This window comes from Balaenoptera borealis (assembly GCF_965194805.1).
Source record: "Balaenoptera borealis genome assembly, chromosome: 17".
In the NCBI taxonomy this organism is placed as follows: domain Eukaryota; kingdom Metazoa; phylum Chordata; class Mammalia; order Artiodactyla; family Balaenopteridae; genus Balaenoptera; species Balaenoptera borealis.
This window is the reverse complement of record NC_138876.1, coordinates 32,326,801-32,343,221: the sequence shown is the minus strand read 5'-3', so window position 1 is coordinate 32,343,221 and position 16,421 is coordinate 32,326,801. Positions and strand designations below refer to the sequence as shown.

The 16,421-nt window shown below is 37.2% G+C and overlaps 1 protein-coding gene and 1 long non-coding RNA gene across 4 annotated transcripts in view; both read right to left on the bottom strand.

Annotated features, from left to right (window-relative positions):
• Positions 1-408: 408 nt before the first annotated feature.
• Positions 409-5,682, bottom strand: LOC309615205. Its single transcript, XR_014236628.1, has 2 exons — positions 4,862-5,682; positions 409-3,805 (listed from the first exon to the last, which is right to left on the bottom strand). It is a non-coding gene; the product is annotated as an uncharacterized lncRNA (long non-coding RNA).
• Positions 5,683-9,189: 3,507 nt separating this feature from the next.
• Positions 9,190-16,421, bottom strand: part of LRP12 (LDL receptor related protein 12) — an 82,247-nt gene continuing 75,015 nt past the window's right edge. For 2 of the 3 annotated variants that reach the window (XM_082364293.1, XM_082364295.1), the window contains 2 exons: positions 16,241-16,373; positions 9,758-11,487 (listed from right to left, as the gene is read on the bottom strand). In XM_082364293.1, coding sequence (XP_082220419.1) covers positions 10,621-11,487; positions 16,241-16,373 — 1,000 coding nt within the window. In that variant the 3' untranslated portion in view covers positions 9,758-10,620. Of the gene's footprint in view, positions 11,488-16,240; positions 16,374-16,421 lie in introns of all 3 variants that reach the window. The other variant, XM_082364294.1, reaches the window with a different exon arrangement.

Sequence of the window (16,421 nt, the reverse complement as noted above, 5' to 3'; positions counted from 1 at the left end):
GCAGGCTTTCTCTAGTTGCGGCGAGTCGGGACTACTCTTCGTTGCAGTGCACGGGCTTCTCATTGCAGTGGCTTCTCTTGTTGTGGAGCACGGGCTCTAGGTGCGTGGGCTTCAGTAGTTGCAGCATGCGGGCTCAGAAGTTGCGGCACGCAGGCCCTAGAGCACGCAGGCTTCAGTAGTTGTGGTGCGCGGGCTCAGCAGTTGTGGCTTGTGGGCTTAGTTGCTCTGCGGCATGTGGGATCTTCCTGGCCCAGGGATTGAACCCATGTCCCCTGCATTGGCAGGCGGATTCTTAATCACTGCACCACCAGGGAAGTCCACATCTGTGGATTCTTGGTTAAGTTTCTTAATGGTCCTAAGCCTCTTGGTTTTGTTTTTTTTTTTTTGGGTTTGTTGTTTTCTTTTGTCTGTTTGTTTTGTTCGTTTTTTGAATAGTGGTAGCAACCCATTAAGGGCTGTACACTTTAAATGAGATAATTCATGTAAAGCCCATAGCATAGTGCTTGTTAGATATTATTTTTAGCAAAACCAACTGTTTCATTTCTCTATTCTAGCATTTTCTTCTTATTAATAGTTTCACTTTTTAAAATGTGAGATCCACAACCTTATGAAATTATTTTACTGATCTTGAGAAGAATTTTTTCCAGCTTTATGGAGATGTAATTGACATATAACACTGTGTAAGTGTAAGGGGTACATGTAATAATTTGATATATGCATATATTGTGAAACGTTTACCACAATAAGGTGAGTTAACACATCCATCACCTCACATAGTTACAACTTTGTGTACGTGTGTGTGGTGAGAATATCTAAAATTTACTCTTCCAGCAACTTTCAAGTATGCAACACAGTATTGTTAACTCTAGTCACCAAGCTGTATATTAAGTCCCCAGAACTTATTCATCTTATAATTGGAAGTTTGCACCTTTTGACCACCTTCACTCATTTACAGCCCTGCCCATGACAATCACTAATCTGTTCTCTGTTTCTATGAGTCTGGTTTTGTTAGATTCCACATATGAGTGAGATCATATGTGATCATATGTGGTATTTGTCTTTCTCTGATCTATTTCACTATGAGCATAATATCCTCACCGTCCAACCACGTTGTTGCAAATGGCAGGATTTCCTTCTTTTTTTTCTGAATAATATTCCATTTGTTGACCTGAAACAAATAGACTGCCAGATATTTCTCCAGCAAAGATGGGTTTATTTGGGATCAGCAAAGGATTGCAATTTGGGGTCTCCAGCCATGGCAAGCCACTGGGCAAAGGAAGGAACAGGCTTTAAGAGAGGGAAAAAGAAGCAGGGAGGGCTACAGTAAACAAAGAGTCCATGGCTTTTCATTGGCTGAGTCCTTGCCAGGAATGAGGAGGAGTCATTATTCCTGCGGGGCTCTGCTATAGGTGCAGGAGGTGAGAGCTCCCCCTCTGGTCTCCCAGCTGTATTTGATTGAGGTTTCTGTTTATTAATTTTACACACACACACACACAATATATATATATATATATATATATATATATATATATATATATATATATGCCACATTTTTATCCATTCATGTGTTAATGGACACATTAATGTCTTGGCTATTAGAAACAATGCTGCAATGAACATGAGAGTGCAGAAACCACCATCTCTGAGATTTCATTTTGAGAAAGTTTTATTTTTTTAAGAGTCAAGAGTAAATCATTAAAAAAATTACTTGGACTTTGCTACACAGACCAAAGAGGGTTTGAATATGCATTTTATATATTTAATTTCTTAACAAAAATTAAAGTAAAGCACATAGAGCAAAATCCATCTTTTCAAGTGTACAGTACTATGAATTCTGACAGAAACACGCTGTCATGTAACCACCACCACAATCAAGATAGAAGATATTTCCATCACTCGGAAAAGTTTCCGGGTGCCCCTTTGCAGTCAATCCTCTTCCCCCAGCCCTGGCCCCTGGCAACCACTGATCTACTTTCAGTCTTTTGTATTTTGTTGACTTGAGACATGGAAACAAAGTAAGTTGCTGGGTATCTTCTGGAGAGTTCAACCTCGGTTCTGCCACTTAGTAAAACTCTTCCTATGCCCTGCTGTTGATGCTGTCAAGGTCTAAAGCTGAAAAGATTCAGAGGCGGACCTTACTAGGATTTACCTCAACTTTTCCAGGAATCCTGGGAGGTCCTGAGCGTGACCACGGTTGGGGCTGAAGCAGGGACAGCAGGTGCCGTTCTGGAGCCCTCATGACACTGCTTACAGTTATGTAGACAGGACAGTGTCGAGATTGATGCCCCAGATGTTGGAGGCATCAGTGTAAAAGGAAGACCATAAGATAGAGAGAGACAGTAGTCAAGGTGCTGCCCCTTTTACCTGCACTTGTCCCACCGGGGCCCACACCCTCTGAATTAGAACCTCTCTGTCTCTGCACTGTCTGTGCCATCTCATTTTATACTTCATTTCTCTAATATAACTGGAAGGGACTAGATTTGTATATCTTCCTTCTTTATTAAAACTTTTGTTCATCTTAAACAAATACGTCTTGGGAGAAACTTATTGTTCTGCTTGCTGTGAGAGGTATTTAGTATTAGACAAGGCAAGCACAGTGAAAATGTGATTTAAGGTCAAGGATAATACCAACTACCCGTCTGTTGTGTAACTGTACTTAAGGGCACTAATCTGTGAGCTTCTGGAAAATGAAAACTGCATGGTATTTATTTTTGTATTCAAAGACCTATCACAGACCATGGTGACGTCTAAGAAGAGTTCACTGTGTACCTGATGTACTTCATTTCTAATCCTCAGAACAAATCTGTGGGGTAGGTCTTATCCTCTCAAACATCAGCAGAAGCTTCAGGAAGTGCCTTTCTCATTGGGATTGGAAGCAATATGACTCTTTGCTGTATTATATTTTCACATTGCAAGGATGTGGAGAAATTGAAACCCTCCTACATTGCTGGTAAGAATGAAATGTACAGTTACAGTGGGAAGTGGTTTGGCAGTGCCTCAAAAGTTAAAGAGTTACCCTATGACCCAGAAATTCTACTCCTAGGTATATACCCAAAAACTTGTACATGAATGTTTATAGTAGCATTATTCTTAATAGTCAGAAAGTAGAAATAACTCAAACATACATCATTTAATAAATGGGTAAACAAAGTGTGATATATCTAGTACTGTGGTTGGTTCTCAGGAAGTACTCAAAACATGGATGCTTATTTTCATTCCAAATCTAGGAAAAGGTTACGAAGAATTGCTTTGTGCACTTGGCTAACATCTCTAATGGCAACTCACGAGCTAGAGAAATGGAAATTATGTTGTATGGTGAAATCTCCATCGAAAACAGCAATAATGTAAGTTCCAACCCAAGGAAAGTAATAAGAACCCAGTTAAGTTGAAATTCACACAATGCACAATAACAAAGTCTATATTTAAGGTAAGTAAAAACTAAATCTAAAAGCCAAATTAGATAAGGAATTTCTATGTTCCTTGAAATCAGAGCTCAGTAGATGAGAGAAGTATAAATATTCAAGTGAAATTTGATACTGTAGTGAAATTGAGAAAAGTTTTTTTAATATTGTTATGTTACTATGATATTTTAATAGAAATCACTTCTCTGTATTTCTTTTATTTATACTCGCTCAACATATGTTACGAAGTCCATAGCGTGTAGCCTCATCTTTCTTGGTCTGGGGCTCTATGGAAGTTCACAATTTTGGCCTTTTTATAATAAAATAAAGACGTCTGTGCCAAGATGCCACTCTACCTTTGTTTAGTGAATCTACTTTTCATTGAGATACAGCCATAAGTTGCCCTGTAATCAAGAAAACAGGAGAATGATTACTGTAAGAAATATGCTCTTAAAGAAAGCTCTACTAATATACAAAATGCGTAACACTCAGTGGAGGGGAGCTCGAAAAAAAGGTCATTTTTATTTGAAAATGAGTCTGTAATAATCACAATTAAAATTTATTTCAACCTCTTATTTCTTTCTTTAGTTTAATCCTTACAGTAACCCTCAAGCCTGGATGTTAGCCCATTTTTCAGATGACACAACAAGGCTTACTGAGATCAAGTGATTTATTCAGTTATAAAACTCCTAAAGTAGCAGAGCCAGGAGTCAAACCGTGATGTGTCTGACTTCAGAGTCCATGCTTTCCCACCACACTCTATTATTTCTCCTTAGTAAAGCTTACATATCCCTTTTTTGGAGGATATTAAGCTTCTTTGGGCTTTAGCCTCCCTCCAGCACGTGGGAAAATCCACTCCAATTGACATCTCGGTATCGTGACTTGAAATCACTCTGTAAATTCTTTTCAAGGCACTTCATGATCAGTAAACCATATGTGCCCTAGATTAGCATACGGCAACTTAGTCTTGTCATGTTCTAGCACTGGTTTCTAAATTTTATTAACTCTCAAAACCCTTTGTTCAAATGAAATCTTATAGGAAAGCCCAAGACAGAAAAAGAGTTGCTGCTGGAAGAGAGCAGGGTGAGCAGTGCATTGATAACCTGACCATCATCAACTGTAGCCACATTTATCGTTTACCGAGCACTCACCTGTCACTATTTTAACTCACTAATCCTCATTAACTCTCATTTAATCCTCCCAACCACTGCTGTTATTCCCAACTTAAGAACCCGCCCCTGAGTTAGGCATGTCTTACTCCGTGGGTGACGGAGAAGCCTACCACCCTTGCTTCATGGAACCGGGAAGTTGAGGGAGCCAGGCCAAGGCTGGTGCAGTTGCTCAGAGACATCAGGCTTCTTTTATCCTTTCCCCAAACCCTTAAAATGAGGCTTCTCTCCCTCTGGATGTTGAGGATGCACATTTGCTACAATGGAAGAACTAAGTGGTCTAAAAATTACCAGGTTCTAGGAGACCTGTGAAGACTTTTCTCCAGATTCAGTCACTGTGGTAATTTCCTCAGGCCCCAAGCGCAGCATGATCCTGTTTCCTGGGTCTTGGAGCTCCCTTCAACTCATCACAAGCGGGCTGCTACTGCTTTTTTCCCCCCCTTTTCTTGCTCCCCTTTTGACTTTGAGCTGCCGGTTCACTTCCACGATGATCCCAGGGGAAGCGGCTGCATTCAGAAGCACCTGGGAAGCACATCTTCACGACCTTTGGAAACCATGAATCATTTCGGACTTTTCACATACAAGATCTGATTTAATTCAAGCTTCAGAGATGTTCTCTGTTTAACATTCAGACAATGACAATAATAGCAAAGATGTAGTCCTTACAATGAGCCAGGCACTGCTCCAAGAGCTTTACATACATTAATTTAATCTTCCAACAGCCCTATTATCCCCATTTACAGATGAAGAACTTAAGTACAGAGTGATTAAGGGACTTGTTGAAGATTGCACGATAGGAAGGAGCGGGACAGGCAATGTGGCTCCATTGTTTTCATCCACGATGTTGCCTCTAATAAATTTAAAAATATTTTACAGGTTATGATAACATGTTGAAATAAACTTAGCTGAAAAATAACTAATTGTTAACATTCATCAAATGCCTAAACATGCTTATCTAAATTTGCATCAATGCTATGATTTCTCATTCGAATATGCTAAAGCAAATTGTTACACTACTGTATTTCTAATCAACTAAGATATGCACAATTCATGTACGTGACGTGACAGAGGAGCTAATTTGATAACCTTTTGGCAAATGAGCTTCTTACTGGGACTGTTTTTCTGCTTAAAATATTAATTCTGGCAACTTGGTGTTTCTTACGTATCAGGCACTGTCCTGGGGTCAATTACAGACGTCACAAATTCTTTGTTACATCTGCTATGGAGAGTGGAGTCTCTCTTTCTATGGAACCTGGGTTAGCCTTAGTGATTCGTTTGACCAACAGAATGTGGCGTAAGTGACATTTTGGGCCTTCGGAGACTAGCTCATAAGAAGTTTCTGCAGAGATGTCTATCAATTTTTAAACAAGGGCCCACTTGAGTAAAATGAGTCCGATCAAGTTGCTGTCATCTTCTGCCTGGAATTCAGCAGGGTGAGAGGGAATGGCCAAGCAGCTTGAATGGAGAGCAGCAGCAGGCAGGTCACCGCTGTCAGCATTACTGGGTCTGTGGTAGGGACTCGACAAACACCTTGTGAAGTCAATCTGCTCGTTCTTCCTTTATTCTTTTAACCTGTCGTATGCATTTATTTCCAGCTTAACGGTGGATGCCGGTGGTAAGCAGTAGTAGCAGCCAAACCCCCAACAGCTTGTTGGAAGACTGCCCTCATCACGTGCTTATGTTCTCAGTCCTAGTGAGTGACACGAGCTGAGGCGGGGCTGTTGCCCCCAGAGCTCGTCTGACACAGCCCCTTGGTTCCGCCTCTCTTTCTTTATACCAACACTGGAGCTCTGACAGACAGACGGATAAGACAAGACAAAGTACAGGAGAGAAGATCTAAATGATACATGATAAACCTGAGTAGTATCTATTAAAATCTATATCCTGTAAACAGAGAAAATACTTTTTTAAAGTGATCCTGGAATATTTTAAAATTAAGAAAAGACAATAAACTCCCCACAGTAAATATAATACACATAACATTCTCTGATCCTGATGCCAAAACATGACAACTAATAAAAGAGTCAGAAAACAAAACCATTACCCACACCAAACTGCCATTATCTGGGGGAAAAAAACAGCAAAGAAAAAGGGAAAAAGCCTTCTTTTATACAACTTGTCGGTTAAGGAGGAAATAAAAACTGAAACTTCAGAACACCTAGAATATAATAGTAATGACAACACTAGTTCACCTAAGTGATTCACCTTAAGCAGTACTCAAGTCCACACCTTAAATCTCATATTAATAATTAAGAAAAAATAAAAACGATTAAACTGAATGCTAACTCAAGGAGTTAGAAAAAAAAACAACAAAATAAACTAAGGAAAGCAAAAAGTAGGACATTTAAGGAAATCAATTAATTGGAAAACAGAAAAATAACAGAAGAGACGTTCAAAGCATACCACTTGGGGGAAACAAGCAAACAAAAACAACAACAAAATAGGTCAACCATTAGCCATCTTAATTAAGAAAACAAGGCAGCAAGCATAACACATAGTAAGGGGGAGAGAGCCGTACGCAGAAAAGAGGAGGGTAACTTTGCTCACCTCGAGGCAAATGAACTTGAAAACATGGACAAAATGGATGGTTGATGATCCTAGCTAAGACATAAAAACTACACAGACCAATCACTGTAACAGATACTACAAGAGCTGTCAAAGAGCTATTGCCGAACATCCACCAGCACCAGATAAATTCACTGAAATTTTAAGGAAGAGAAAATTCCAATGCTGTGCAAACTGTTCCAGAACTCAGGAAAAGGAAAAACATTTCCAATTTACCAGCATAAAATTAATAACAAAACTTATTAAAGATAGCGTGCAACAGAAACACACACACACACACACACAGGACTAACTGCACTGATGAATACAGATGCAAATATATTAAATAAAATATGAAACATAATCTGGAAATATATTAAAAGAATAATACATATGGTCAAGTAGTTTATTTCAGGAACGCAAGGATGGTTCAAAATGACAAAATATATTAAAAGGTCAAAGGAGAAAAATCGTATGATCATCTCCATAGAAAATGAAAAGGCATGTGATAAAATTCAGCATGCATTCTTGACTAATTTATTTTAAAATAGGGATCAATGGATACTCCTTAACATGATTAAATGTATATATCTCAACCCAGTTCATTATAGCCAATATATTTTAACATTATTCTAGAAGTACTAGACAAGGCAATCAAGACATAAAGAGGTATGCAAACTGGAAGACATGACTGTATAACTGGAAAACACAAAAGAATTAACTGAAGTACTATTACAAACCATAAGAAAATGAGAGTCTGGTAGCTGGGCAGAAAATTAACATAAATAAGTCATTAGCTTTCATATATACTAAAATCAGACTAAATTATAAACAGAAAGGACTTCCTTAATAATGGTAACAAAAATAATAAAATTTCTAAGAACTCTTGAAAAACATGTACAAGATCTTTGTAAAGTAAAATGCGAAGCATCTGTGAAGGAAACAACAAAAAAGACTTGAACAAATTGGGAACCATTTTTGGATAGGGCACCATGGTTTAGATAGAAGCTTTAACATGATAATGATGTCAAATTTCCCCAAGTTGACCTATAAAAGTAAAACTGTCCAAAAAAATAAATGTACAATGGATTTGTTTTGTGGAACACAAAGGGTTGATTCTAAAGTTCAAATGGAGAAATAAGCAAGAATATTTGAACATTTAAAAATTACTGTTATTAAAACAGTGTAGGACTGGTACAAAAAAAAAAGGCAAGTCAATTGAAGAGAATGGAATTAGAGTCTAGAAATACATCCACATAATATGAAAATCTGCAATATGATAAAAGGGCCATTTCCAACAGCAAGGAAAGGACAGATTTAATAAACAGCCTTGCAGTAACTAGGTAGTTACCTAGGAAGAAAAACTGGAGCCTTAAATTCAGGATAGATCAAATTTTTAAATGTGAAAAGTCAAATAACAGAAATACCCAACTGTACTTTTAACATTCAACCAGTAGCAGATACACTTTTTCCCTTGAAAAAAGGTGCAGAAAAAGAATGCATAGTATGTTACAATTTGTATTACATCATATAGCATTTATACATATAGATACATTTATGTATCTATATGGTATTTCTGGAGGGTATACAAGAATTTGGTCTTGGTACCTATTTCTTTGAAAGGGAACTAGAAGATGGCTGTCAGGGATAGGAGAGAGACTTAATTTTTTTACTGTTTGAATCAAGAAGATGTATTAGTTAATTAAACAAAGAAATTAAAATATATGTCAGAAAACAAAAACAAAAAACCTATACATGATAGTATATAATTAGTAGGACCTAAACAAGGTTAATTTGGTAAATGTATCTGAAAATAATATAAAAAGAGAACTGATATAGTTACTGACTCTTATAAGACACATCAATTAAAGGCAAAATAATGTCCAGGTCCTTAGGGATTTTTTTACCCTTGAGAACTGGTGTAAGCTACTACTTTACTATAAGGGAGTTAAGAAAGACATCCCCTCTTTAATTTTTCTTCTAGACACACTGCATATTTCATGGCCTGAAATTGTATATGCACCAAATGAACAAAAATAAATAGAAACTTTGATTTAAAAAGTACCTCAAGGCAATACAAAAAAAAGAAGTCATTTTAATTTTTGATACATATTAAAACATTTCAGTCAGTTCTTCCTGACAGCATAACACGACAAATACACAAGACCTCAAACATGCTTTAAAATGACATTCAGCAAAGTATTTAAAATTTAATAAATAGCAATAATCATACACAAATACATTTTTCATACTCAAACATTAAGCTACTAAAACAGACAGCTAAAGAATAAATAAATGGGAATTGACAATAAAAAAATATGCGGGGTTTTGCAATTCATTTTACTTAAAAAAGGGAGGTGATCTGAATGATTTCTTAATTTGCTTTTCAACATGTAGCATGATCCTCCCCTTATGAATAAAATATATTGAAAAAATCACTTTCTTACTATAATGCAGTTTTTAAATACAACAAATAAATATGAAACTAGCAAAGCAACCTCAAGTTGTAATAAAAATGCCCCCTCAGGCCCCCCCCATAAGCTATGGAAATATATAGTCATTATGATAGCAAATAATAGTATTTAAAGTGATAGTGCTTCTGCACTAAACTCATCTGAGACCTTGATATGATTTTAGTGCAAATCCCTAGGGTCCAATACAAGCATAACCCTGTATCAGGGAAAGACATTACCAGTTGGAACTTATCTTGTACAATTTTTGTACATATTTTATAAAGTTCAAGATTTAATGCATAGTAGAATATCTTCATCCGCTTAATTCTGTCCTTAAATAGAGATACAAAAAGAAATGATTTGGGCTTTTTACCATTTGGTTTGTACCATATTAGAGTATTAAAGTCAACATTAGAAAATTTATAAAAGAGTTTTGTTTTTGCCATTAATTTATCTAACTATCTAAATTTCACATCATTGCATGTTAAACATGAGAAAAAATTTTAGACAGTTTTTTTCCCTTTGACAAGCTCATATTATGAAATCTAATAATGTTTAGACAGATGTTATACAAATAAAAACAGGTGAGAATAAGGACTTTTTCTCTTTTTATATTAACAACCTTAACATCTAGTATATTAAGTTACAAGATGTATTGGCAAAAGCATAAAGGGTTCAATTAAAAGAAGGTATTATTTTGAACAAAGAAACGTTTTAACATAGGATATATAGAAACCGACAGTCAAATGAGTTTCTGCAGCCATATCTCTACTGCGAACTACAGTACCAGGATGAAAACAATTAGAAACAAATGGAAGAACATTATTGAACAATCTGAATACATAATGCATTTTTAGCTGCTAAAATAGTAAACTCTAAAGTTTATAGAGTTACAGGTGTTTAATTTAACCATGCAGGCTAACATATGATAGTAAGAAATCACCCTGCATCTTTTTTCTTTTTAAATTAAAACTAGTTTAATTGTAAAGTTCCAAAACAATGAATGGATATTGCTCCAACTTGTATCCAATCTCCCTGATGGGATTCTTGTACCTAACAAAGTAACAAAGCTTCATCATCACTCGTTTCATTTTTCAGCGTTGCTTCTAAGCAAGAGTCTGGTATCTGGGCAGTGTGGACAATACCGCAGCGCTCACAGGGGCCATCGCGATTACTTGGTCTTACTCCAGGGTCTGCTGCACTATATGGTTGTCTGAACCTTTGCCCTTGATCGGAGGCAAGATCAAGAAGAGGTCTGGAACAGTCATTCGCGTCAAAGTCTGAAGCTCCTTCAGAAACTGGAATCAGCATTTCGACATCATCATCTTCTTCTCTTCCATTTACCCCATTATCAAGTTGTCTCAAAGGGCTCTGGTTCTGACTTATGGAGCTTGATCGCCCTAATGTAAAACGTACCCAACGTAGCCCCTGAGTCATACGACTTAGCGCACTTGTGAGCTGGTGACGCGCCGGACTCACACTTGGGGGTTCCGCACTTGTCACATCCCGTCCGGTTTCTGTGTGACCACCTCGGGTATTCTGAGTGGAGGAACTTCCACTTGCTCCCACTGTTGCTTCTACCGCTGTTGTGGGAGGGATTTTTTGAGGCAAAGGAGCTGCAACCCCGCCAGATGCTCCTACCGTATCTCTTCTCTCATTTTCTGTGTCTGTGTCGTCAGATTCCACAGAAAACAAACTTCTGTGAGTATGATTTCTTTCAGGTTCTCTGTTGGTACTCTGACTAGGGGCAACCTCATCCCCATCTGCTGAGACCAGAGCCAATGACCCTGAATGGCGTGATCTTGCAAAATTAAAAATACGATTCCAGATGTTGCTGGATCTGCCTGCCATAGGAAGTCTGATTGAAGTAAATCCAAGCTGAGACCGTACAGCTAGCCTCAGGTTTTCCAAAACAGAAGCCTGCGGGGGAAAAAAAAAAGAAAGAAAGAAAGAAAGAAAGAAAGAAAGAAAGAAAAGATCTTAAAACAGCTAACAACGAGGTATTAAGATGGAAAACACCCTTCTATTCAGCATGTGTTGTGGATGAAAGTTCTATTACTCATTTTACGGTCTATGGAGGATGAATTAAATTCTCTCATCGATACAGGTTCACCTCACTCCAGAATCTAACCTATAACTTGAAACACTGTTCACTGTGTTTAAGATTTTCTCGATACTTCATTTTATATATGAACTTTAAAATGCCAATTACAACAGCAATTTTATTTCAAAACTTCACATAGTAATCCAATCCTAGAAATGCACCAAAGATGGAAAATAAAAGTATTTGATACTTCTTTAGCTACGAAGATAGAAGAATCTCTACAATAATTCTCTAAATGACCTAAAGGAGTGTGAAAACTAGGCTGTTTGTTTTTTTGTTTTAACACAGCACAAGTTAGACTTGATTTACAAGGATGAAACCTTCCAAAACATGTAAAAATTATATCTCACAGTTGGTTCTCAAGGATTTGTTGAATGAGTGGATATTGAGGATATCCATAAATTGAGGATATCCATAAATAAATATCCATAAATATTTATTATAAATAAATACAAATTTATTTATATTGTCATAAACAAAGGAATTACTGTATTTGTAATGCAGCACAGGAAACAAAAAGCCAAAGAAATTAACTTGTTTATAGCCCTATTCAATGGTATCTGAGACATTTGGGTTCCTTCTCAATCTTAAAGATTTAAGTGTTGGGCTTCCCTGGTGGCGCAGTGGTTGAGAATCTGCCTACTAATGCAGGGGACACGGGTTCGAGCCCTGGTCTGGGAAGATCCCACATGCCACGGAGCAACTGGGCCCGTGAGCCACAACTACTGAGCCTGTGCATCTGGAGCTTGTGCTCCGCAACAAGAGAGGCCGCGATAGTGAGAGGCCCACGCACTGCGATGAAGAGTGGCCCCTGCTTGCCGCAATTAGAGAAAGCCCTTGCACAGAAACGAAGACCCAACACAGCCAAAAATAAATAAATAAATAATAAAAATAAAGGAATTCCTTTAAAAAAAAAAGTCTTTAAAAAAAAAAGATTTATGTCTTATTTTCTACAGCTTCATGTTAAACATAAATTATAACCTTATTCTTTGAAAATTGGTGATTTTTAATTAGTGCATATGGGAGGTGACCATATTGCCCAACTGAAAGAAAAATCATCTAGATTTTCTTTTTTCTAGATGAATGACTATCGGAATTAAAAAAAAAAAAAAACTACAGTATTTACAAAAACAGTCTTTAAGCTCCATCTAGTGGTTACAAACAGGAGTAATCAAACTTGGAACAAACACAGCTTTCATCAATCTGGCATTTAGTATTTAAAATACAGTATTTCAGGGCTTCCCTGGTGGCGCAGTGGTTGAGAATCTGCCTGCCAATGCAGGGGACACGGGTTCGAGCCCTGGTCTGGGAAGATCCCACATGCCGCGGAGCAACTGGGCCCGTGAGCCACAATTACTGAGCCTGCGCGTCTGGAGCCTGTGCTCCGCAACAGGAGAGGCCGCGATGGTGAGAGGCCCGCGCACCGCGATGAAGAGTGGTCCCCACTTGCCGCAACTAGAGAAAGCCCTCGCACAGAAACGAAGACTCAACACAGTCATAAATAAATAAACAAAAGAACGTGAATTTCTAAAAAAAAAAAAAAAAAAAAAAAAAAAATACAGTATTTCCAAGAAACAATGGTGAATTGATATACTCCCTTTCAAAAGGTGATAGTTTCCCTCCGCCAAAATGAATGGCTCTTGCCTATCCCCCCACAGAAAAAAGGAAGGGAAGAGAATAAGAAGATGTGATAACATATGTTTTCCATCTCTGTTTGTGACTGGTATTGAAGTAAATCCAAGCTGATACCGTACAGCTAGCCTCAGGTTTTCCATATAGATTTGTGATTTCCATATACACCGTTTGAACATAATCCCTGGAATATAATTCACAGAAAGCTAAGAAGCTACTATCACAGGAATATTTCATAGTCTAGCCTTAGTAAATAACAGATTGCCAATAAGAAATCTGAATATCAGCACATAAAATTTACTATATAAATGAGTAAGAGTTTTCACCAATTAGGAATGTAACTATAAACTAACTGAAAAAAAAAAAAAAAAGTGGCTCACATCCCTATGAACTCCATAGATTTGGTCCTCCTCATTTGGCATTCACGTTCTAAGGCTTTGTGTGAGCACTGTCATTAAATCCAGCAATGAATACAAGGCTCTTCAGATATCCTCCACTTTTATGCAGCTGCCACCCACAATGCCTTCAGCACACTTCAAAGCCGACTTTAACAGTATAGTCTGTCAGTGAGATGAAGTTCTCTACTGGCTTCAAAGTCTGTTTAATTAAATGATTGCCAATTTAACATTAGATTCTACAAGGGGATCTCATGATTGTTTTAGGAATAATTTTATATACTTCTTCCATTTATGAAGCAGAAGAAAAGGATTCTTCAGAAAGGATCGCTATTTTGAATGAGTTGGTAATCAGAAGATTATTTTTCTTTTTAAAAACAAATAAGGAAATTTGATAATTTATTACCAAAAGTTTCAAACATAAGAGTGTAATCTCATTAACTGAATAAAATCTAGTTTACCATTTGCAAACATATTTTATTTTAAAACTTTGTTGAAGCAGAATTCCCTCACAAGGGTAAATTATAACCCTACAAAAATGCTGTAGTAGGTAGTAAAGAATTGAAACCTTACCCAAAGTGAGGTCTGACCTTTGCCCTTTACTTCTGGGATGAGACCTCAGACCTTGGAATGTCAGCTTTGACAGGAGTGTCATTGCATGGAGACTTGGGCCAGCCAGAGAGTAGCACTGCGTTTTCGGTGGAGGCTCTGAGCCACACCAATGTGATGTAGCGTGGGAGAGTTGAGTCAGCAGAATCAGTCAACCTCTGGAGAGGCTAGAGACTGGGATCAGCCACGTGTGCAATTAATCATGCCTATGTGATGGAGCTCCAGTAAAAACCCTGGACACCGAGTTTGGGTGAGCTCCCCTAGTTGGCAATGTTTCGTGCATACTGTCACACACCTGTGTCGAGAGAATAACACTGTCCTGACTTTATGGGGAAAAGACAATTGGAAGGGTCGTGTTTGGTACCCTCCTGAACCCTGTCCTACGTGTCTCTTCCTTTGGCTGATTTAATCTGGATCCTTTCCCAGCAATAATAGTTACACCAGCTTATACTATTAAGTAAAACAGCTTTCAATGAGTTCTCAGTCCTTCTAGTGAATTATCAAACCTGAGGATGGTTTGGGAGCCCCGGAACTTAAAATTGGTTTTAGAAGTAAGGGCTGTCTTGTGTGGACTGTGCCCCCTCTAACTTCACAGTTGACTAACCTCTTGAAGGTAGCCTCAGGATATAGGGGTGGGGTGATACATGGTGGAGTGGGTGGATGGAATTAACCATCCTCTGAATTCCTACCTAAAAAGAACCCTTCCTCATGGCAGGGACAACAATATATAAAAGCCACAATGTAGGTTTTTCCTATGTTGCACACAAAATTCCAACCAGTGGAAATTCTGAATTACTTACTTAGCAAATTACATCAAATTCTCACAAAGATTTCCTAAAAGACTCAAATAAGATGACTCACTGTAATTGGAAACCTATTTAACAAAAAGGAAACGGTCTTTCATTTTGAACAGAATTAAATTACTGGGAAAACAATGTTCATCAATTTTTCTTAATTCTGATACTGGGAACAACTTTTAGAAATGATTCTGGATGAATTTACATTTTAAATGTAGAAAACTTAATGCCCTTAAGAACCCTGGGCACAATTGTAAGCATTGAAAAAGAAATTAAAAAAGAAATTGCAGGGAACTATATTTGATATAATCATCTATTATGGAAAAGAATCTGAAAAAGAATATATATATATATGTATAACTGGATCACTTTAATGTACACCCGAAGTAAAAAATCACTCACAAAAATTTAAAGAATTCAGAAACATTAATAAAGAATGAGTTACTATTTAAAGAAAATGATATGAATTTTTAAGCACTGTAAAATCCAGCTGTGAAGAAGTTTTCTCTCAGGTCAGGTAGAAATGTTAACTTAATTTCAACAACTTTTATTTTAATCTAGCATGTTACTAATCTATTACTAAGCATATCAACTTTAGTATTTCTTTTTAAATCTTTGAAATAGTTCAAGTAGAAAATAAGCTGTCAAACTTTACTTTTGAATTTTAACGCACTAAATTATCCTAAACAGTAAAATGCTTAAGAATCACCTAACCAAATCAGAAGTAAAGAATGAAAAGTATACTTCTGAATTTGTTAAAATACAATGAAACAATTAGAGTTGACCCTTGAACAACATGGGCTTGAAATGCACGGGTCCACTTATATGTGGATTTTTTTCAATAGCAAATACTATAGTACTACATGATACATGGTTGGTTGAATTTATGGATGTTGAGCCCCAGACACAGAGGTCTGACTATAAAGTTACATGTGAATTTTCACCTGCACGGAGGGTGGGTGTCCCTAGCCCCCTCGTTGTTCAGGGGTCAACTGTATAATTTCAAATCCTCCATATATTTAATTCTTAACTTGACTGCAAAAATTCTGACACAGTAAAGGATACTTTACCATTATATACAAGTATAGATTTCATTTTAAGAGGTACGGAAAGAGAAATAATAAGTTGCAACATACCTGATTAGGTGGACAAACAGGAAAATCTTCAACTGGTGGAATTAAACCCTGAGCAATCAATTGTCCATAAGAGGGAGGAGCTTCTCTTCTTAACAATTCTGCTTCCACTCTGGACAACTGTGTTTCAAATGATCTTTGAGAGAAACAGAGGGATGAAAAGGATTTTAAAAAAAGGCAAGCC